The 21,904-nt window shown below is 39.9% G+C and overlaps 3 protein-coding genes across 4 annotated transcripts; 2 read left to right on the plus strand and 1 right to left on the minus strand.

Moving 5' to 3' along the window:
* Positions 1–400: 400 nt before the first annotated feature.
* On the plus strand, positions 401–6,123 carry LOC103721520 (GTP-binding protein BRASSINAZOLE INSENSITIVE PALE GREEN 2, chloroplastic). Its single transcript, XM_008811775.4, has 3 exons — positions 401–1,927; positions 5,134–5,301; positions 5,428–6,123. The coding sequence occupies exons 1-3, from the start codon at positions 656–658 to the stop codon at positions 5,806–5,808; spliced, it is 1,821 nt and encodes a 606-aa protein (XP_008809997.3). The 5' UTR covers positions 401–655; the 3' UTR covers positions 5,809–6,123.
* Positions 6,124–6,213: 90 nt separating this feature from the next.
* On the plus strand, positions 6,214–16,549 carry LOC103720177 (chaperonin CPN60-like 2, mitochondrial). 2 transcript variants are annotated; one of them, XM_008809775.4, is made up of 18 exons: positions 6,214–7,161; positions 7,277–7,298; positions 7,423–7,557; positions 7,997–8,156; positions 9,283–9,458; positions 9,818–9,913; positions 10,006–10,110; positions 11,219–11,305; positions 11,419–11,508; positions 11,862–11,942; positions 12,078–12,146; positions 12,212–12,289; positions 12,877–12,972; positions 13,050–13,149; positions 13,239–13,342; positions 13,419–13,524; positions 15,991–16,069; positions 16,154–16,549. In XM_008809775.4, exons 1-18 carry the CDS (start codon positions 7,121–7,123, stop codon positions 16,257–16,259), a joined length of 1,731 nt encoding a protein of 576 aa, XP_008807997.2. In that variant the 5' UTR covers positions 6,214–7,120; the 3' UTR covers positions 16,260–16,549. The 2 variants fall into 2 exon arrangements, with proteins under 2 accessions (XP_008807997.2, XP_008808005.2); XM_008809783.4 differs by lacking the exons at positions 6,214–7,161; positions 7,277–7,298; positions 7,997–8,156 and having other exon boundaries at positions 7,424–7,557.
* Positions 16,550–17,727: 1,178 nt separating this feature from the next.
* LOC103720213 lies at positions 17,728–18,239 on the minus strand. Its single transcript, XM_008809818.4, has one exon. It carries the CDS (start codon positions 18,224–18,226, stop codon positions 18,026–18,028), a length of 201 nt encoding a protein of 66 aa, XP_008808040.2. The 5' UTR covers positions 18,227–18,239; the 3' UTR covers positions 17,728–18,025.
* Positions 18,240–21,904: the final 3,665 nt, after the last annotated feature.

Raw genomic sequence — 21,904 nt, forward strand, 5'->3', positions numbered from 1 at the left:
AACTGATTGGATGTCAGCATCGTGTACAAATAATTTAGAATTATTTTTTTACATAAATATTCTTCTAAAAATTTAAATTTATGTAAATATTTTTTTAAAATTTATATTTATTTCTCTACCTCGATAAAAAACTGTTTTTTTTGTCCTTCATCGCGGTTGCTTTATAAATGTTTCTCTTTGCACATTTATCCATTAAAAATATTTTAGTCATTTTAATTTAAAACCGTTAAGTTTTTAACGATGGTAGATGGCGTGAGTGCATATAAAAAACAAGGATAAAAGGATAAAATAGCAAAATAAGTGTTTTACGAGAATATATAAATAAATATCAATTTTAGAAGAATATTTATATAAAATTTAATATTTTAAAAAATATTTATAAAAAAAACTTTAGGATTAAATTGAAATTGTATCCGGTAAGATTTATTTAGGTTATTCTATTCTAAAAAAAAAAAAGAAAAAGAAAGAGAAGTTCCAATCACGTTCTTCCAAATTTCGTAGGCACGCACCGCGCGGGTTTACCATGTGAGATGATCCCGGCTCCCTCTGATCGAGCGTGCCTTTTTTACTTCACCGCTTCGCACGCGACACGCTCTCCTCTCCGATATTTTCCGGCCACTCTCTCCATCTTTCTGGTCACGCGTCGAACACCACGATGCTGTCGCTCGCCCGAAAGCTCTCAACTCGAAGGCCAACCAAGCTTGCCCTGCACCCTTTCTATTTCATCTCTCCACCCTCAGGCTCTCAGTCAAACCACACCTCCTCTTCCTCTCCTCCCCCACCGTCACCACCCCATAAACCCCACCAGAACCCTCCTCTCCTCGCCATCCTCCGTCCCTTCTCCTCCTCCTCCCCCCAGCCTCCAACCGCATCCTCCCATACCCTACCTCCCCTCTCCGCCCTCCGCGGCGGCTGCTACGACGAGGACTCCGGTGACCCCCCTCCTCCCCCGCTCCCCCTCTGCCCCGGCTGCGGGGTGCACATGCAGGACTCCGACCCCTCCCTTCCGGGCTACTTCTCCCGACCTTCCCCCAAATCCCCCGACTACCACGCCCCTCTCGACCGCCGCCGCCTTCTCGCCCCCGACGACCCCCACACATCCATCTCCCTTAAATCCGGCCTCCTTCCCCTCCAACAGGACAACCCCATCTCGCCGGAACCAAACCCTAGCCCGGAAACGAAGCCCCTCGTCTGCGCTCGATGCCATTCCCTTCGCCACTACGGCCGCGTCAAGCACCCCGCTGCGGAGAACCTCCTCCCGGATTTCGATTTCGACCGCATGGTCGGCCCCAAGATGGTCTCCCCCTCCGGCCCCCGCTCCGTCGTCCTCGTGGTCGTCGACGCCGCCGACTTCGACGGCTCTTTTCCCCGCAAGGTCGCCCGCCTCGTCTCCGCCTCCATCGACCAGAACTCGCGGGCATGGAAGGAGGGGAAGCCCGCCAACGTGCCCCGGGTTGTGCTCGTGGCTACCAAGATCGACGTGCTGCCCTCCTCGGTATCGCCGGAGACGCTTGACGACTGGGTCCGGAAGAGGGCCCGGGTGGGGGGAGCCAACAAGCTGGCCGGGGTGCATTTGGTGAGCGCGGTGAGGAATTGGGGGTTGAGGAATCTGGTGGACCATGTGGCGGAGCTGGCCGGTAGCCGGGGGAATGTGTGGGCCGTCGGGGCTCAGAATGCCGGCAAGTCTACATTGATCAATGCGATGGGTAGGTGTGTTGGGGGTAAATTGAGCCACTTGACGGAGGCTCCTGTTCCGGGAACTACGCTGGGGATCGTGAGGGTGGAGGGGGTTCTTAGCGGGCAGGCAAAGCTGTTTGACACGCCGGGGATTTTGCATCCATACCAGATTATAACGAGGTTGACGAGGGAGGAGCAGAAGCTGGTGCATATAAGCAAAGAAATGAGACCAAGAACTTACCGAATCATGGTTAGTTTTTACTTCTTTTTGCAATGCGGTAGATGGAGTCTGGTTTGGTGGTGTTTCACTTCTATTGCTGAATGCTAGTTGAGTTGGAACTTTTGCCTCTGAAGAAAATTGGATGCACCCACTTTTAAGACAATCAAAGTTTAAGATTTCAAGAAATTTTTGCATGTGGCTTTAGTTCAATGTGTTCTGCTCAATTTTAAGCTACAAGGGACATCAAATTTGATAACTTTTAGGTGTTCTTTTTCATAACAGGCCTAAAGTATGGAATGTTTTGAGCAAATTGTTTCCTTTGAGACAATAGATTATTTCCATGTTAGTGAGGCCACACACATTATAGAGATTTTGGTAGCGGAAATGCTCAGCAGGAAACTTGCGAGTTGGAGCTATTTATGCTTATTAAGGATGTGATGTTCAACCAGTATGCATACTCATCAATTTTTAAGATCCCACTCTTTTCCATGCTTAGTTGATTAGTATTCAAATTTCAGTATAATTTCTTATGGCGAGTTGGAAGGGGAGAAGGATCTAAGAGAGTTTATTTGGTGGACAATGAATTGAACGAAAGGCTTAAGATAAAGACATGAGAAAGAAATGAATGCATTGCTTGGATAATGGATTTCAGGAGACTGCTGTTGAAAATGGGCTCCTAGGGAGAAATTACTAGCAGAAAATATTGCAAAGGCTGAGTTAACAGGGTGTTATTAGATCAATTACAACCATTTCAGATGAGATCCTTTTGTCACACCCTCAATTTCCTCTTTTCTCTCTCTATTTTATGCTTCTCATGGGACATCCTTCCATAGAACTTTTCTTTCTGTCCTTTCTTGCCATCTTGGTTTCTCTTCTTACTTTGCCACCTTGTGGATCCTAAATTCGGCAGCCATAGGTTAGGTTATATCTTTGATATCATAAGTTGGAGAATCCTTTGCTTTCATCATTATGTCAACTTTTTGCTGCTAGCATATGTAAGGATCTTTCTTTTCTATTTGTTGTTATCTTGAACACCATTTAATGTGGAAACAAAATTGTTATGTAATTATAGTAACCCCTTTTGTGTGGGTTGGATTGTCATCCTCATGTAACCAAGAAAATTAAATTTAATCTATTGCGATGAGAAATAAACTGCTGAGGAAAGATACCAATTAACGTGTTTTTGGAATGCAATGCAGGCTATTTTCACATGCCTATGATGGTTTTTGCAGTGAAAAAACAACAAATTGTGCATGCACAACTTTTGAGCAAGTGGTACTGCCTAAAAAAAAAATTGGCATGCTGTTCCACGGTTGTGGGTATGAAGTGTGTGGTGTGGGCTATTTACTCTGAAATAGCTTAGGATATATATCGTACGGAAAAGATGGAACATTCTGATATGAAAGTCCAAAATTTATGCTTTGCTTACATTTTGTTATCCTCTGCTATGAAGTATTATTTTTTTTGCCAGCATCAATTTACTGAAACCATGTCCATCAACAAATGACACCAAATCTGTCTCCAAAACTCAAAACACTGTTGAATTGCTCAATCATGACCTGGTTTCCTGCGATCTGTTCATTCTTCTGATCCTTTCACTGTGTTTGAAGAATTTGATTGCACCTGATTTTGTTCTCTTTTGGCTGGAGATGCTGGTAGTAAGCAAGAAGTATAAATCAATTTTGGATGGGCTGGAGGTTTATACTGCTTGCAAGATAGGAGCAGGGTTTCTAGGGTTTTCAGAGTACCATCTTAGTTTTGAGGTTAGAATTGTTACCAAATGAATTCCTCAAAGCTGACACTACTCTTTGCCTTCTACTTTCATACATAAAGACCTGCTTGATTGTTGTTATTGCAGTTTGAGTTTGGATACTTGACCACTGTCGGATGTGGCTTTTTCCTTAGTGATAATCAAGGGTACTTTTACCACTATACCAACCGGGCTAGGCATTTAAACTTTAGTTGTGATGAAGGTTGGAAGCTAGTATGAAATGACTCTTCTGAGGTATGAGTCCTTGATGTATGTATGCAAAGGGTTGTTATGATGCTAGTGGAGAAACATGACTTTTTCCCTGTTTTTCCTGTGTCAAAACATCCAATGCAGCAGAGCATTAGCATTAAATTGTTTTTCATCCTTACATAGCTAAGAAACTTAAAATAAACTGCTTAAAAGAGCTAGGCAATGCCTGTACAATGATATTCACAAGTTAGGTGTTTGAGAATTATCTGGCAAGGTTGAGAAGTTTGGAATTTGGAAGAAAAACCGCTGATCGTTTCTTGGGATCTGTTCATTCTTTTGATCGTTTTACTGTAATTTAAGGATTTCACTGCAACAAATTGTGTCCTTTTGGTTGGGTGGGATGTTTATACTAAGCGGGAAGTATAAATTGGTTTTGGATGGCTTGGAGTTCTTCACTGCTTGCAACATGGGAATAGGTTTATTTAGGCTTTCGAGAGGATAGTCTTAATTTTGAGGTCAGAAGTTTTACCAAATGAATCATTATGATTGTCAAAAGTGACACTACCTTCTGGCTTCGACTTTCATTATGAGAACCAGATTTGTTGTTATTATTGCAGTTGCACTTCTTGAGACAGCCACTGTGGAATTGTTCTCCTTTGTGATTAGGATGGGTGCCTTTACCACTAAACCAACCAGGAAGGGTGCTTAAACTAATTAGTGAAAAAGAAGGAAGCTATTATGAAATGACTGGTTTTGGATGACTTTTACACACAAACAGAAACATCTTTATTGATTTGATGGAAATGAAATATAAGATGAAAAAGTTGGGGAGGGAGGGGGGGGGGGGGGGCGCGGTTTGTTTGGTTTCTTTTAGGGGATGGCCATATGCATACAAGGGATTGTGATGCTAGTGGAGAACTATGACTTCCTTTCCAGTTTTTATGCGACAAAACATGCAGTGCAGCCTAGTGTTAGCGTTAAATAAAGAAACAATTCTTGTTAAGACAGTCATGCTACTTTAATGCTTCAAGGTGAATCCCTTACTATGTAGAATGTACAAGGGTAGGAAACCTTCTGCGGAGAATTCAACCCTATCATTTTGTGCCTGGGTAGTTCATCCTGTGTAGAGGAGAAACAGGAATTGGGCTCTTTAAAACTTGAAACTTCATTACCTCTGTACCTCCTCCAGAATAATTGTATGTTTTGGATTCTACCTTTCTCAACCATGGGCTAGAGGAGATCCTCGGCTCTTATCTATTCACTTCGTTGCTGACAGGTGGGTCATTCTGTACATCTTGGTGGGCTCATGAGGCTAGATGTCGAGGAATCATCAGTAGAGACTATTTATGTCACAGTATGGGCATCGCCACTTCTTCCGCTTCACATGGGGAAGACAGAGAATGCATCTGCAATGATAGAAGATCACTTTGGTCGACAACTCCAGGTACTTTTCACTTAGTTGTTGTTCTTGCCATATAGAAACTTCTTTCAGATATATGATCAAAATGTCTGCTAGTGCTGTTTAAGTCACAGGAATGATCTGATGATTTTATTCAAATTATAACTGCAGCCACCTATTGGTGAGAGACGGGCCAGTGAACTTGGAAAGTGGGTGAGAAAGGAGTTTAATGTTAAAGGGCACAGTTGGGATGCGAGTTCTGTTGATATAGCAGCTGCTGGTCTTGGTTGGTTTGCCATTGGACTGAAGGGAGAGGCCGTTTTAGGTGTGTGGACATATGATGGGATTGATGTTGTATCCCGTGACTCATTGATCTCTAAAAGAGCACTGATCTTTGAAGAAGCAGGATTTACGGTTTCGAAGATTGTTTCTCAGGCTGACAGTGTGCGAAATAAGCTGAAACACAACAAAGCTGAGAAGAAAAAGCATGCTAATAAAGTGGGACCTGCAAATGACTCATCATCCGTATGTGAAGCAGCTATGGGTGCTTAATTGTCGTTTAGCAGTAGAGTTATAGAATGATAGTTGGATAAACAAACAGCTGCCCATTTATCTTAAGGAAGTTTTGCTGAATCTGATGGTGGGATCATAAGAGAGGAATTCGCTTATGATCATCGGTATTGGTTTTTGAAGTGAAGAGGTTGAATAGATGAATACGTTTCTTGTAACTCATCAAAATATATCAGCATTAAATATTCGTTGTAAGCCTTTTGATATCTTCCATATCTATCCATGTTGTATAGGAACATTAATTTATAAGAAATTTCCTAGAGTTAAGAATGAATAAGACCCTTTTTTTTCAGAATATTTATAAGCTATTGCAATTATCATCAAAAAAGTTAGCGGGTGAAGTTTGTGTCTCTTATTAATTGCAGTGCTTATGATTGCAGAGAGCTAAGCAGCGAGGGACAGAGGATTAGCTCAAATGAATGTTAATTATTGAAACTTCTCTCCCTTTTATTTTATCTGAAGAGGGGTCCAGGTTCCTACCAGAGTGGTCAAGGTTCCACCCGAACTCACTGGGCCAACGGGCTTCGGCGAGCCCATCATATGGACTTTCTTAATGAACCTCGTTTACGCTAATGCTTCTGCTTGTTTGTCTCAAAGAATGTTAGGGGCCTTCCCTCGGCTTTTATCCGAACAAAAAAAAAGGGAAAAAAAAACGGAGAAAAAAAGACTGGTGTAGTCTTGAGCATGACTTATGTCCTGTTTAACTTTCCGTTTATTTGTATCTTTCTTTCTTTACAGCACGATTTCGTTTCTTATGCTACGCTTCTTGCTGGATTGTTTTGATTATTTCTATGCCTTTTTTAAAAAAAATATGTATGACTATTTCTATGAATCCGATTTATCTTGCGTTATCTCAGATTTGCTTCTTTAGAGAGGGAATCCACGGCTTTGGTCTGAGGATTCTGGGCTTCTTCAGCTGGGCCCCTGGCCCGGTCTGCTGTCCAACCCACCTCTATCAAGGGTTCAGCAGTAACTCGGTGCACCGTGGCTCAAAATGATGAGAACAGCTCGGTCGGCGGCGAGTTCGCGAAGATTCCAGCCTTCTGCCTTTTGGAGAAATTAAAAAGGAAAATAATCTTGATTGCCCTGTTGCTCAGTGCATCAAGCGATTACGGATCTTACAGTCGTCTCCTTCACGGTCTGGATTTACTGGGTTCTCGTTTCTCTAATCCTTAAAACCCCTCGACAGGCCGCGGCTTGATGGCCTCAGTCCTTGTCATTTCCTTCTTGATACCTGATAAGCTCTCCCTCCCCTTCCCCAAAGGCTATCTCTTGCTCTTTGTATCACTTCGCAATGTATCGGGCGGCAGCTGCGATCGCTTCTTCCATGATCAGGTCCGCATTCGACCTATGTATTTCACTTCCCACTTCCTCTGATTCTTTTCCTTCTTTTTTGAACCATTTCTCGTTCTGATTCTTATTTCAACCCCGTTTCTCCCGTGTCGATCAGAGTTTCTTCCCCCAAGACACAGGTGAATACATTATTTCTACACCGAATCCTTTTCCTGTTCCTTGCAAGATTCCTTCTTCTTCCGCTGATGTCTTTTTTTTCCGTTCTTATATAAATCTCCCAACAACGAATTGGAATGGTCAAAGATCTGGAGCGGTAGGATTCTATCTGCAAGGAGCTATGCTGCCAAGGACATTGATTTCGGGGTCGGAGCTCGGGCTGCCATCCTGCAGGGCGTTCATGAGCTCGCCGAGGCCGTCAAGGTCACCATGGGTCCCAAGGTGCAAACTCTTCCATGATTTTTCTAATTCTATCAGTGTCTTCTCATAGAATTTGAGTGAGAGGGGAAGACTTTGGTGGAACATTCAGGCAAATGTTGATCTTTTCTCATCCGCTGCCTCCGTCTTCAAATGAGCCGTTTAAATTTAATCCTTTTCACAAGAAAAATAAGTTAGCATGTCCTCTAAAGACCTAATATCAATTTCAAGATGTCCTGAAAGTCACAGATCAAATTTTTGCTATTGTGGTATCAATTCATTGAAGAAAACAACATGTTGTGGTTCCTAAATTCTATAAAGTACGCTAGTGGTAATCTAGCAGCCACCATGTGTTAATTGAGCTATGTGGATACTGACTGGTAGACATACTGCTCAACTAACTTTAGTAGTTAATTATGCACCCTCACCTTATTTGGTATTGGAATTAAATATTCCTATATAGGGTCGCAACGTAGTTATTGAGAAAAGCCGTGGAGATCCCAAAGTCACAAAAGATGGTGTGACAGTTGCAAAAAGTATTGAGTTTAAGGAAAGGGCAAAAAATGTGGGTGCGAATCTTGTCAAGCAAGTTGCGAAAGCTACTAACACTGCTGCAGGAGATGGTAAGTACACATTCTGTACTTTAGATTATACCCTTTGAATATCTTCCATCTTTTAGTGTTACTTGTAAGCTATCAGCTTGTCAAAGGGTTCAGCAGTGTTTGTTGTTTTTCCGCTATTTTCTCCAGCTGGAGCTTCTATAAATTTCCTTATCACTTTTTAATCAAGAAGCATGCTCTAGATCCAGCAAAAGTACATAAATCTGATTTCTGTTTCTTCATGGCTTCTACGAAGCAATGCTAATTTAACATAAATGGTTCTCTATAGGATTATGTCAGTCATATTGTATTACATATAGAAGTTTGAATCTTGTGTTTATTTTTATTTTTATTTTTTTTGCTTGATGCATTTGAAATCTTTGGGAGTAGTAGGTGGTAAAGGACAACAAGAACCATTGTTGCTTTTGTTATTTTTGTGGTGCCAACACTTCATGTTTTCCAGAAAGTTGATTTTCGAATCTTTGTTCTTCTGCATTCTTTAAAATTTTTCTCTTTAAGTAGAATTGTTTTTTGGTTGGGTTTGAGTGGGGGGCAAGGGTGACAGTAACTGAGGCAATACTGATCATTTTCTCCATCCAATCAAGATTGCCCTAAAACCCAAAATTTCTGCACTTCTCATTTGTGAATCAACTGTTACAATTAAGAGGCACCACGATGTGTGTTATTTGGAGGCAACTGAAGGCACAAATGGGATTCCTGACGACAGACATGAAGCATTTTAACTGAAGAGATAAATTTAGTCACTATGTAGATAAGTACACATGAAAGTGATGCCCCTGTTAATGAAGAAAAGATAATTCTAGAGATGATGGAAACATCTTTTTGAGAAAATCTATTTTGCAGATGGTGCTGTGTGTGAGTGTGTGAGATTCACTGTCTATAACCTCACCATGTCTGTGTAAGGGTTGGACTAAATCTGCATTCTCATAAGAGCATGAAACCAGTAGACATAGTTAGGCGACTTATTCGAAATAAGTATGAGATACTAGGGTGATTGTAAATATGGACTTCATTTATACTCTCCGGAAATGAAGAAAACAGTATATAAACTACATGGTAAGCACACATACTGTTACCTGTATATGCTACAATAGGCTACCATGCTAACTTGTGATGTTATTGGTAACAGGTACGACCTGCGCAACTGTTCTAACTCAAGCAATACTCACTGAAGGTTGTAAGGCTGTGGCATCTGGAGTTAATGTTATGGACTTGCGCAATGGTATAAATATGGCTGTAGATGCTGTTATATCTCATTTAAGAAGTAAAGCCTGGATGATTAGTACTCCTGAAGAAATAACTCAGGTGAATTACTTCATCTAAGAACTTCGTATGGTTATTATGATCTACAGTGGTTTCTTTCCTGTTTGACTATTCAAGTAGAGTTTGGCCTGTACATAATTGGTTGGGGAATAAAAGCAACTTTGAGGTCATGTGACCATAACTAGCCTAAGCATCCACAAAAACCAGTATTCGTATGCTAATATGAATCTATGGTACTAGTTATTTGTAAACTTTGCTTGCATTGGTTGTGGAGATAGAATTTTGTGCATGGTTAGGTAAAGGATCCTGTATTTGGCCATTGATCTGTTGACAATGTTCCTACATTTGCTTGAATTTTTATTTAATCATTTTAATCATCATTTCTGCTTGGGTTAAAGCAGGTAGCTACCATTTCTGCAAATAATGAAAGAGAGATTGGGGAGTTGATTGCTAGAGCAATGGAGAAAGTTGGGAAAGAAGGGATTATCACTGTCACTGTGAGTGCTTTTGTATAAAAAAACTCAAGCTGCCAAACAGTCAGCTGACTATATGTTGGATATTAATTACTGCAATCTTACAAAATATGCAGGATGGAAATACATTATACAATGAGCTCGAAGTGGTGGAGGGAATGAAATTAGCCAGGGGTTATATATCTCCCTATTTCATCACTGATGAGAAGACCCAAAAATGTGTGAGTCCAATGGGCCTTTTTGGTTAGGTTCATGAATAGGCATTTCTTGAATAAAATTGTAACTCTGTTCACAATTTTTTTCCAGAAACTGCCACTACTTCTTAATTCTTTGCTTTACCAACTTATATGAGGACCATGGTCTGCCGTACCGGTCCGTACCGGCCGGTATGGGCCGGTACGTACCGGCCGGTATGGGCCGGTACGTACCGGTCCGGCCTGGGACCGGTACCGGATCAGCGTGAAATCCGATACCGGTAATTTATTGTTGAAGAACCGGTACGGACCCGGTACGGGACCGGTTCGGACCGGTACGCCACCGGTTCGGACCAGTACGGGATCGGTTTCGTACCGGTCCGGGATGCCACCGGTACGCTGACCGGTACCGGTACGGCGGACCTTGATGAGGACTTTAGTTTTAACATCTCATTGATAAGGTTTTGAATGCCAGAGCTACATAAGTTTAAAGTAGTGGAAATTGATGAGGCTTAAGGCTAGACTTCAAGTAACCACTGATAACAAACTATTTTGGTGATTTCTTCCATGAAAAATTTTCATTTGTTAAATAAATAGCTATTATTGTAAGTCTTAATATTAAGAAAGCAGAAATAGGTGCTTGTATATGATAGCAAAGTACCAAACAGAATAATGATTAATTTTTTTCCCCTATGAAGAGAAAAGAGCACCGATTAAGTTCGTTCCAAGAGTTCTATTAACAAATCTTTCAAAATGTGAATATGTTTAGCTCAAAATCACATGGTCCAATAATTCAATAGATAGAAGAAGTTGGAAGGAAGGCATGGCGCTGTCACCCCCACTGATGTACCCACATTGCTGAGACCGAGAGGTTTTAATTTTGGTAATAAAACCCAGTCAAATGGGGGTAGTAAACTAAAGGGAAGCATAAACATAAGTTCTCAATTTCGTTTATCTTCTATATGTAGCTGGTAATTAATTTTTGCTGAACTATAAAGTAATATTTTTTTGTATTGCTAGTTGTTACACTTCTAAAAATTCTGAAGATACGATAACCTAAAGAAAAAAATCTTAACTATGTAAAAGCTAGGTGCTTTATTTCAGACTCAAATTTACTTGTATTGGATGTTTGCAGGAACTAGAAAATCCACTGATCCTTATCCATGATAAGAAGATCTCAGACATGAATTCTCTCGTCCGAATATTGGAGCTTGCTCTAAAGGCTAGTAATATTATTTTCGTCCTAATGTTTCTTCATGTATAAAAGTTATACATAATCTGAACTTGTAGAGAATCTTATCCAAGGTTGTGGTGATAATTTGTTCTTTTATACAGAAAAATAGATCCCTTCTAATTGTGGCAGAGGATGTAGAAAGCGATGCTCTAGCAATGCTGGTACTAAATAAGCATCGTGCTGGAGTCAAGGTAATTGCTTATCCCCCCCGCCTCCCTTCTTTTTTCTTGTTTGCATACTTGTGCATCTCGTGGTGCATTCACTGTTAGATATGTTCACTCTTTCTTTATTTGAAACTTTTGTTTCTGCTAGCTGTGATGTGTAGCAGAAATTATAAGATGTCATATCGAGGTGAAACATGTGTTGGAATCTTTCATGTTATGGCATTTTCACATGTTGCACCATCTATTTTGCTAGTAGCTTGCTAAAATACCAAATTAATGCCTGAGATTTCGTTGGCCAGCATGCTCTGGCAAATTGTTCTGAATATCGTATTTTAAGATTTATTCTTATAATTTTTGTGTTTTATCTGCCCTGCTTGTAGGTTTGTGCCATAAAAGCTCCTGGTTTTGGGGAAAACAGAAGAGCAAATCTGGAGGATCTTGCCATACTTACAGGAGGAGAGGTTAGATACCATGCACTGGGTCAATTAGTTTATGTATTAGGTAGCCAGAAATGTCTGTTCTCAATAGTATGATTTCTTTTTGAACACTTTGATGATTATTGCACAATCTTATATATAGCATTTTAAGGTGAACAGGTTATTACTGAAGATCATGGTTGGAACCTTGAGAAAGTCCAATTAGAGATGCTTGGTACTGCTAAGAAGGTTCGTAGCATCTTTTATATGCATAAATGACACTTTGAGGCTATACTGATTTTTTCTTGTCATAGGTCACTGTCTCTCTTGACGATACTATTGTTCTACATGGTGGTGGTGACAAGAAGCTAATTGAAGAAAGGTGTGAGCAGGTATTCAGGATAATCTTTTATTTATAGCATTTCTTTGCTCTCTCTCTCCCTCTCTCTCTTGCAGAAACATGGTTTGCACATCTCTTATGATATTTTTCCCAATATAATGTTTTCTTGAGCATGGAAAATTGTGAAAACGAATTGGATCTGGCACACATTATGGAAATACATGCTTTTGTATGAACTGGTGTACCGTCTGATATTATTTCATTTGAACTTCATTGTGCATGGCATTGTTTGGAAATCAAATGATTTTTTATAATACTTGACATATGTACAACTATGTCGAGGACAGGAATAATCCTGACCTTAGTGTACGGGGAACATTTGCATTATCGTCTAAGGTATCTCAAACAGAAACTGAACTGTCTCAGTGATATTCAAAATTAGATTTTTGTTGCTAAAATGGCACTTCATCATCATCCTGGGAGTCAAGGCATCAAGGGTTAAGAACTCTTTCTTGGTTTGTTTGAAAATTGCCAATAAAGGGAGGTGTTTTCCATAATGTGTGCTTGTGTCGAACATGCACAGGTCTTGTTTAGAACTAAATGGTCAGAACTAAAGACAGACATCTCATATTTTAACAGCTTAGAACGGCCATTGAGAAGAGTACAGCCATGTTTGACAAGGAGAAAGCACAAGAAAGATTATCCAAGCTATCTGGAGGTGTTGCTGTTCTCAAGGTCAATTCATTTCCCTTGTTAAAATCTGTGTTGGCCTTGTTCTGTTTTGGCACAACTTTATAGCCTGTATGTTTCAGATTGGTGGAGCTAGTGAGGCTGAAGTTGGCGAGAGAAAGGATAAAGTAACTGACGCTCTGAATGCTTCACGAGCTGCTGTGGAAGAGGGTATTGTGCCAGGTATGATCATATTTGGTCATTCTTTTATATGTGGTAACAGTGATTGCTACCTTCAGTTACTTGGTCCACTTAGTTTCTTGCTTCTGCAGGTGGTGGAGTTGCCCTTTTATATGCGACGAGGGAGTTGGACAGAATTCAAACTTCTAATGGCAATGAGAAGATAGGAGTTCAAATCATCAAAAATGCTCTAAAGGTTTTTAGTTTTTCATTATTCTACCTTTTTGCATAACCAGTAAAGATGTTCTCTAATGGAAGTTGGTTTGATGCAGGCACCTACATTCACTATTGCTACAAATGCTGGTGTTGATGGTGCTGTAATTATTGGCAAACTACTTGAACAAGAGAATCTTAATTTGGGCTATGATGCTGCCAAAGGTTCGTCCATTTAGATAGTTGATTCTTCTTTCTGATTTGGGTTTATATTTGTGAAAGGTTAGCAAGAATATGATGTCTTCTGCAAGCTTCTTTCTGGTTTTCTTCCCTAGTTTGGCTGCAGCTCTGGTCTGCAGTGGCATAACATTTGAAATATTCAAGTTAATAGGCCATTCCCTTGGGATTCCAAAAACCTAGATACACTGATGTGGTGATAAGATATCATGAGTCATGGCTGGCTAAGCAATGTGCTGTGCTTGCAGCATACATGTTTGTGTGCATGCTTTGTGTGGGTGTGTACTTGCACTCGCACAAAGTGTGTATGCGAATCATGACTGGATAAACAATGTACTGTCTGTGTGCTTTATGTGGGTCTGCGTGCTTGCACAAGGGTGCATGCATATATGTTGTTTGTGGGTTCAAACCAATATAAGAAAATAAACCATATCTTATAATCTTATCTAGACTAATTTAGCTTATGGTTCCTTGAAGTTCTAATTTATCAACTCATCAGTTTGAGTTTTGGTTGCAACTATGGAGTTCAAACTGCTGCAGAAGAGGCAAAATTACGTACCTCACAGAGCAGAGCAATGTGTAAACTCATTATTGAGCATGCGTTATATCATTTTCTCCCTTTCATAGACTTATTTGAGAATGTTTTAGATGTCAGCCTGGGGCAAATTCTGTTTGCCTGGGATGTTTATTTCAGTAATTGATGTTAGAGATTTGTATTTTAGGTCATTAGTGTTTCTTCGAGTAGTGGTTTCCATATTAAGAAATGTTTGTTGGGTAACATTGTTTGGTCTTACAGATACCGGTGGGATATTTTGCAAGGTTTGGGAATTTTCTTTCGGTATTATTTGGTTTTAACACTGCCGTGCCAGATCCCAACCCCAGAAAGAAGTGACCCACTGCAATATAACCTGGCTGTAGAGACAAATGAGACAGGGTTATTTAGGATTAGAGGCTTCTAGTAGTAATCAAGTACAATGACGGCCAATTGGAGTAGTAAGGATATAAGGGAAATTACATTATATAAGGAAGGTAACTATACAGAAGAAGAGATTTAGATTTGGTACCTGGAATGTTGGAACTTTGATTAGAAAGAGTAGAGAACTAGTGGATACAATGACTTGTAGAAAAATCAACATTGCTTGCTTAAAAGAAACTAAATTGAAAGGTAGTAAATGCAATGATACAAGGGATGGTTTTCAACTAGTATATGTAGATAAGGATAATAATAGAAATGGCATTAGGTATAGTAGTGGATAAGGAAACAAGAGATAAAATTGTGGATATAAAAAGGATAGGTGATTGTTGATAGCTATTAACTTAGTTTTAGATGAGGAAATTATTAATATAGTTGGTGCTTGAAGCACCACAGGCAGGCTTAGAGGAGAGGATTAAGCCATAATTTTGGAAAGAAATGGATAGATTAATGCCAAGGTGTTATGAAGGAGAAAGGATACTTGTAGGTGGGGATTTGAAAGGGCGTGTAGAAAAGAGCAATATGGAGTATGTGAGAGTGCGGAGCGGATTTGGTTTTGGGGATAGAAATTTAATCGGAGATCTAGTTCTTGAGTTTGTAAGAGCTTCGGAGATCTAGTTCTTGAGTTTGTAGGAGTTTATGACTTAGCAGTTGCAAACACTTATTTGTTAAAAGGATAAGCATTTAGTAACCTTTAAGATTGGAACAAATTTATCTCAAGTAGATTACTTTTTTATCAAAAAGAGAGAGATCAACATATAAGGACTGTAAGATGAGCAACCGAGAATATTAAGATGGATGTGTGGTAAAATTAGAAATGTTAAAATAAGAAATGAATATATTAGAGGAGCTGTAGGAGTTACACAAATTAAGGATAAAGTAATGGAAAACTGGTTGTGATGGTATGTATATGTACAACAAAGATCTGGATGGAGGTTGTGAAAAGGGAGGTAGAAAACTTGGAATAACATTAGAGATGGCCCTAAATAGGAATACTTTGCAAATGAGTATACATAAAGCTGGCTGTTAATAGATTTGGCTTGAAAGTGAAACGAGGTGGTTCTTGCATGTATACTTGGAGGGAGATCTTGAGAAAGGAACCTATAAAGGCTTGCAGGAGTGAATACTTAAGATAAGTGGGACAGCCTTTGTTGGGTTGCAGTCATTTTAGATAAAGTCCGCTTTTGGCATGCAGAAACTGTTAGTCTGAAATTTCTATTTTAAACTGACATACTAAACAAATCAATGGTTCTCTAATCAAGTAGTATGTGGCAATGGTTAGGTTCTTTAGTTACTAGATGGTTATGGTTACACAAGTGCTGTTCCTCCATTTGAACAATCAGTTCTTTGTTGTCCTGCTAATGGAAGCATGACATTTTTTTGTCAATCTGATACTCTTTCTTCTTGTAAACTCTGCTGTTCCATATCAGTAATTCTTAGAGAATCTAGTGAATACTTGTATTTCTCGTTTGCTTCTACAGGTGAATATGTTGACATGGTGAAGTCTGGAATTATCGATCCTCTAAAAGTCATAAGAACTGCTCTGGTAGATGCTGCTAGGTGAGGTGTTCGATATTTTATTAGTTTGCTTCTCTCTAATCTTTTTGGAGCAGTTCTTCAACAAATTCTGGCATTGTATTGCAGCGTCTCAGTATTGTTGACAACCACTGAAGCAGCAGTCGTGGAGCTTGCTGAAGCAAAACGCCCACGAGCAAGTCGCATGCCAGAAATGGATGATATGGATTATTGATGGGATAAATATCTGTAGTAGATATATACCAAAGGAACAAGGAAGCAAAATAACTGCAACACTGAGTTTTATAGGGGAGGCTAGTCAATGACATGACTTATTTTTTGGAAGTGAGGTTGTTCATTTGATCTAATCGTATGGGTGAGAGTTCTGCATCTCTATTGAGTTATTGAAGCTGAGTGGATATTCTGTCATGATGGCATACTTTTGCCCTCATTGTTGTAAAACTGTTTATTGACAATTTTTGATGAAAATTTTTTTTAGTGCTGATCCTACGATCGCATGCAAAACGATCTGTGATATTATGCGGACCTTATGTTTGAACAAAGCTTTATACTTGCTCCTCAAACAAGTAGTCTTTTAACAAGGGTTTTCTAGTTCTCGAAGAAATTACACAGTGTGCTAATTTTCAGTTTTATTCATCATCGGTTGGCTTTTTAGTGCCATTACCTCTGACATAATACTCATGTGGTAGTCTCTAGATAAGTGGATCATAATTCATAACATTGTTGACCTAAGGTGCTAGCTGGTGCCCGATATGTTATATGCGTGTCACCCATCAGGGTATTTTATTAATAATCATGTATATTTATAATTGAAAATGTGCAGAATATTACAATTATAATGATATAAGAATTGAAAAAAAAACCCAAATAGATCTCTATTATTGATCCTAAATTTAAACTATTTAAAATTCAACACTCAAAATTTAAAATTTAAAATTTAAAGTTTTTAAATTACATATTTTATGGGGTGAGATGAAAATACTGCCAACACAAACTTTTATGGATACATCCTGCTTCGATCCGATCCAAAGTTATGGTGTCACATTAAGTAGTAACCGTCCGTTGAGTCGCCACTCGATGTGGCAGCCAGTCAAATCCAAACAGTACTAACAGCAATTCCAGAACGGCCTTTTTCTCCTGTACTGCAGCAACCCTCCTCTTCCAGGTAAGAGTAAGACAAGGGGTCTGAGCTATGATTGGATGGGCGAGCACTTCTCTCGAGCAAGTTATTGCACTCGAGCAGCTTACTCAGTTCGTTTGCATCCCTAGACACTACTCTCCCTTTCTTGTTTGGAAAACTCGATCATCCTCTCCCTCCCTCTCTATGCGGATAGCTTTTCACTCGACAATATCTGATCTGGGTTCAGTCTACTCTTTTTCCAACCTAGTTTCTAGCTTTTCCTTTGTGATCCTTCATCACCGATGTTAAGAATCCGAATCCTGTTCCCAAGCATCGTGCTTCATGCGATTCCCAGGTATCATGCTTCATATACCGCCAAATAGTAGCCACCGCCCAGTTGTCTTTGATCTTATCCATCCAAAGTAAAGATGGATCTGAAACCCTGCAGGCTTTTTTTTTTGGTTTTTAATGGTTGCTTAATCAATTTGAGGATATTTAATTTCACATCAGCATAACAATGAGGATGAAAACAGAGGGCAAGAGAAGCAGAAACTGAAATCAGAGATAAAACAACATGGACAGATATATGCAATTGCAGCCTTTTCATCCCAGTCAAAGGTTATAGCTATTGCAAATTTTACATTATGATGAAGTGGCCAGGTTGACAAGACTTGGCCTGAAACCAGCTTGCAAAACTGAAATAAAAAGTTCTCTTGCTCAAAGATCTAGCTTCAAATCCATTCATCTACCTACGGTGAAACTGTATCGCTCAAATTCTCAAGTGAGCATGATGATTCCCGCAAGCATGCAGCTCATTCAGGCCCCATGACCGAAAGATGAGGCTGAAAACAGCATAAGCTTCACTTTGTGGCCTCTTTGTTGGTGTCCTTTTCTTCTCGTTTGGTTCCTGAAACGGCTGCAGTTGCAGCAGCAGACATAGCAGCTGCTGCTGCACCCACCTTGGCACTACCTGCAGCCTTCATTGCCCCACCCACCTTTGCAAAAATAGCTATGCCACCTGCAAGGAGAGCCCTCAAAGCCACACTTGGTTTGAGCTCCATAACTGTCCCTGGCCTGTAACCAAAAAAAAAAAATCATGTAATGACCAAAAATTAGAAATTGGGATGCCCAAAAATAAGAAATGGGATGCATCGCTTCCAGATCAGTCTCTTCTTTTATTCTTCACCACATGATTTCAACTTCAAGGAGATATCAAAAGAAGATGCTTAAATCTCTCTCTCTCTCTCTCTCTCTCTCTCTTGCAAGCGCACACCCATGCGTGTGCTGAGATCCATAGGCAATTCTAGCCTTACTCGGCTGGATATAACAAAGAGTCCGCTCTGCAGCACCTCAAACTTAAAACTCAAGTAGGTGGTTTGGTTGAGCTCAGCAGGCCATTTGGCCAATGCATAACCCAATACATTCATATTCTGGTACTCTTCAAATTGCACCGCAGAACTGGTCTAGAGCTCCATATCAATCTCCATCCCACATCCAAGCACAGATTTCACTACCATGCCTATCTTTGGTCTATGTCCCGAAGCTTTAATGGTTACTAAAGCTACACAAAAAAAAGAGAACATTCATGTCACTCCCATAAATGTGAGGCAACATTTTCTATAACAACCAAAAATTGTGCATAACAAACAGTTACACAAAACCCAACTTTTCAGGCAACAATATTTCTTATTAGACTATTCTTAAATGTTTTACACCATTCTCAGTGTTTTACGGACAAGGCAGGACCAGAACAAGTTCCTTAAATTGCCCAACAAGAGTTCGAAACCAAAACCTAGATGATAGGCCGTCACACAGGAAACATATTTGGAGCATAGGGATCGCTTCCGGTTGCAAACGACAATGCAGAGTGGAAGACAAGCTACCAGTAAGAGATGGTTGTGACTCAACGATTGATTCTAGGCAAACATCTAGAAGTGGAGTAAGACTGAAAAATGATGCTCAGAGATAGTAGCAAGAAAATTGGTGCACTCTACAACTTCCAGAAAGATTGATTTTGTGAAGAGGTCAATTGCATAGTCAATATCAAAAGATGGAAAGACCAAATAAAATATCTTCCAAGCTTAATTGGTAAATTGCATAACTATTGTTAAAATTATTGCTACACAAATAAAACTAATTGGGATGTAAAGACCTTTTGTTTTATCTAGTATCAAGTTTTGTTTAAGAAGCAATAGTTTAACAAACCAAAATCATTCTGTCCCCTAAGTATAAAGGGTATGATCATTCCCAGAAAATTTGAAGAGTTGTGTGTAACCACTTTCTCAAGCACACTGGACTTCACAGGATATGCTGGGCACGATAAGTCACATGTAGATTTTGGATTCTTTCGAGTCCCCACTACTCACTCTCATATTTTTCTTTATAGATTAGCCAAAATCCTCTCTGTAGATCTGTTCTTCAAGAGTCAATTATGATGAATTACTATCTGATCTCCAAGTATCTATCATGAATTTAGCCCATCATTGTTCCAGAGCTAAGGTAGGATACTAGTTCTAAAGCACTGCCAGGCCCTGCAAACTTCTCTTTTGAAGACATATCGCAACACAAGCACAACCTCTTCCACATCCTAAGGAACGATCTCGATCACCAACAAAACGTTTTCCTTTTGAACAGAGATCGCAACACAAGCACATCCTCCTCATCCCAAAGCACATAACTCGATTGACACATAAGAATTAAAATCTTTAGCAAAAGAGCACGGTTTCTCATGTCTTCGACCAAAATCCTAAAAGAAGCGGCAAACCAAAGCAGGAAAAGAAAATTGTCAAAACTCATTGCGGTCCCTCATCCATCTAATCGTCTCAACGATGCTTGATGACTGTTTCCGAGGTGAGATCTTCGAACTATTTCCTCCCAACGCGATAATTAGGGTTCCAAAATGTCTCAGGCCTAAGGAAGGAATTTCTAATTCTAATCAAGAAAACAAAAGGAAAAGAAAGAGACATGGAAGCACGAGGGTTTCCAAGAAATCGAACCTGGAAGGAAGGAAGCGATGGTTCCGGTGATATGGTCTTTAGGCTCCGGATCGACAGGCCGGGATATCGAGCAATTAGAGCTTTACCGTGCGACTCCGACGGTCCCTTTCTGTGGGGGCGTGGTTTATTATAAGACGTTCGATTCAGAATGGAGCGTCCCGTGATCGTGACAACCAGGACATTCGCCCCGGGTATAAACATAAAACCGCACTCGCTTTGATAGAAGGCTATCTTGTGCTAGATCGAGCAAGCGAGCAATCCATTTTCTTCTCGAGAGGGATCTTTTCACGTAATCTTTTTGCTTGCTCCATAAAAAATTTTCTCTGACTTAAACAACGGAGGGCCGGCATAGAAATTTCTGGCCACTGGTTTCTTGCAGGTCCTCCGAAGAAAACTATCTGCCTCCGCATCCCCTGCCGGAGTTCCTCCTCCTCGGTCCGCGGTCATCTCGGGGTTCAATTTCCAGCAACAGTCTCTTTGAGATCTATGTAGGCGGACTGATTGAAAGAAGTTCGGAATGTTTTGAGATCTATATAAGAACAACCATTCTTTTGCGCGAAAGATGCTACCTGAGCCTTTTGAGAGCTGATATCTATAAAAGTTGAATTAGTTATGTACTTTAGGAGGAAATATGGGAAAGGATAGCTGAATGGGAGAGAACGGATTCGCTATTAAGAGAGAGAGTTCACCAGGCAAATATAAGTTTAGCTATTATAGAACTGTCTCTTTGATTACTCTATGCATAATCATGGCCTTTAAATGATAAATCAATAACTTGCAGGGATCTAATGAAGGAAATAAAGGTGAAGGGTCTCGAGAGTGCTTGAGGATTATCATGCCTCTCATAAGCATTGTAAGTGGCATTGAAGTTTCCACCAATAATCTAAAGCCCAGTGAACATGGATCGGACATCAAGGGCTCGTTTGGTTTGCAGAAAAAGAAGGGAGAAAACTGTGGTCAATGAAAAAGTAATGAGATGCCTCTTGTTTGGTTGGAGTTTTCAAAGAAGAGAGATGGAAAGTTGTATTTCCATGAAAATATGATTACCACATTTCATGGAAAAGTTACTTTCCTATGAGGCGGAAATTACTTCATTTTTATTTTTTTCCAAAAAGGCCCTTCAACATTAAAGAGTCATTAAAGATCTAATTTTTATTAAGAGTATGATAGGAATTACCCATAACTTTTTCAGAAAAGTGGATAGTCAACCAAACATAAGCACTCTGAAAATCTGTCACTTTTCCATGTTTAACCAAACATGCCAAAAGTACATTCGCAAGTATTCTCTTCCTAGGAATCTTCTTCCCAGGAATCTTCTTCCTAGGAGGAAAAATGCTTCCCACGAACCAAACGATCTCCAAAGATTTCCTCCCAAATCTTTTTTTCAGTCTGCAATCTGTAGGGCAAATTGAAGGACCAGCTGAAATTTAGAACTTTATCAAACACTTGGGTGGTTGCAAAGAATATCTTGATATCCTGGAGGCTGATAAAAAGTCAAACCGACCACAAGAACGTTTTAACACTGTGCTCTCAAGTGTATTCCAATTGTATTATAAGTTGAACTGCTGTCGCCAAGGGCATAAGAACCAAGGAGTTCACATAATCTCTGTGCCATGACCCTCAAGCATACAACCCCGTGTCTGTTCACTAGACCATCCATCCAAAACCAGAAGTGAGCAGCCTCCAAACAAAGCATACAAAGTACCAGAACAGTTGATTGATTGAGAGAGAGAGAGATGCTAG

Source organism: Phoenix dactylifera, chromosome 11, assembly GCF_009389715.1.
Source record: "Phoenix dactylifera cultivar Barhee BC4 chromosome 11, palm_55x_up_171113_PBpolish2nd_filt_p, whole genome shotgun sequence".
In the NCBI taxonomy this organism is placed as follows: Eukaryota; Viridiplantae; Streptophyta; class Magnoliopsida; order Arecales; family Arecaceae; genus Phoenix; species Phoenix dactylifera.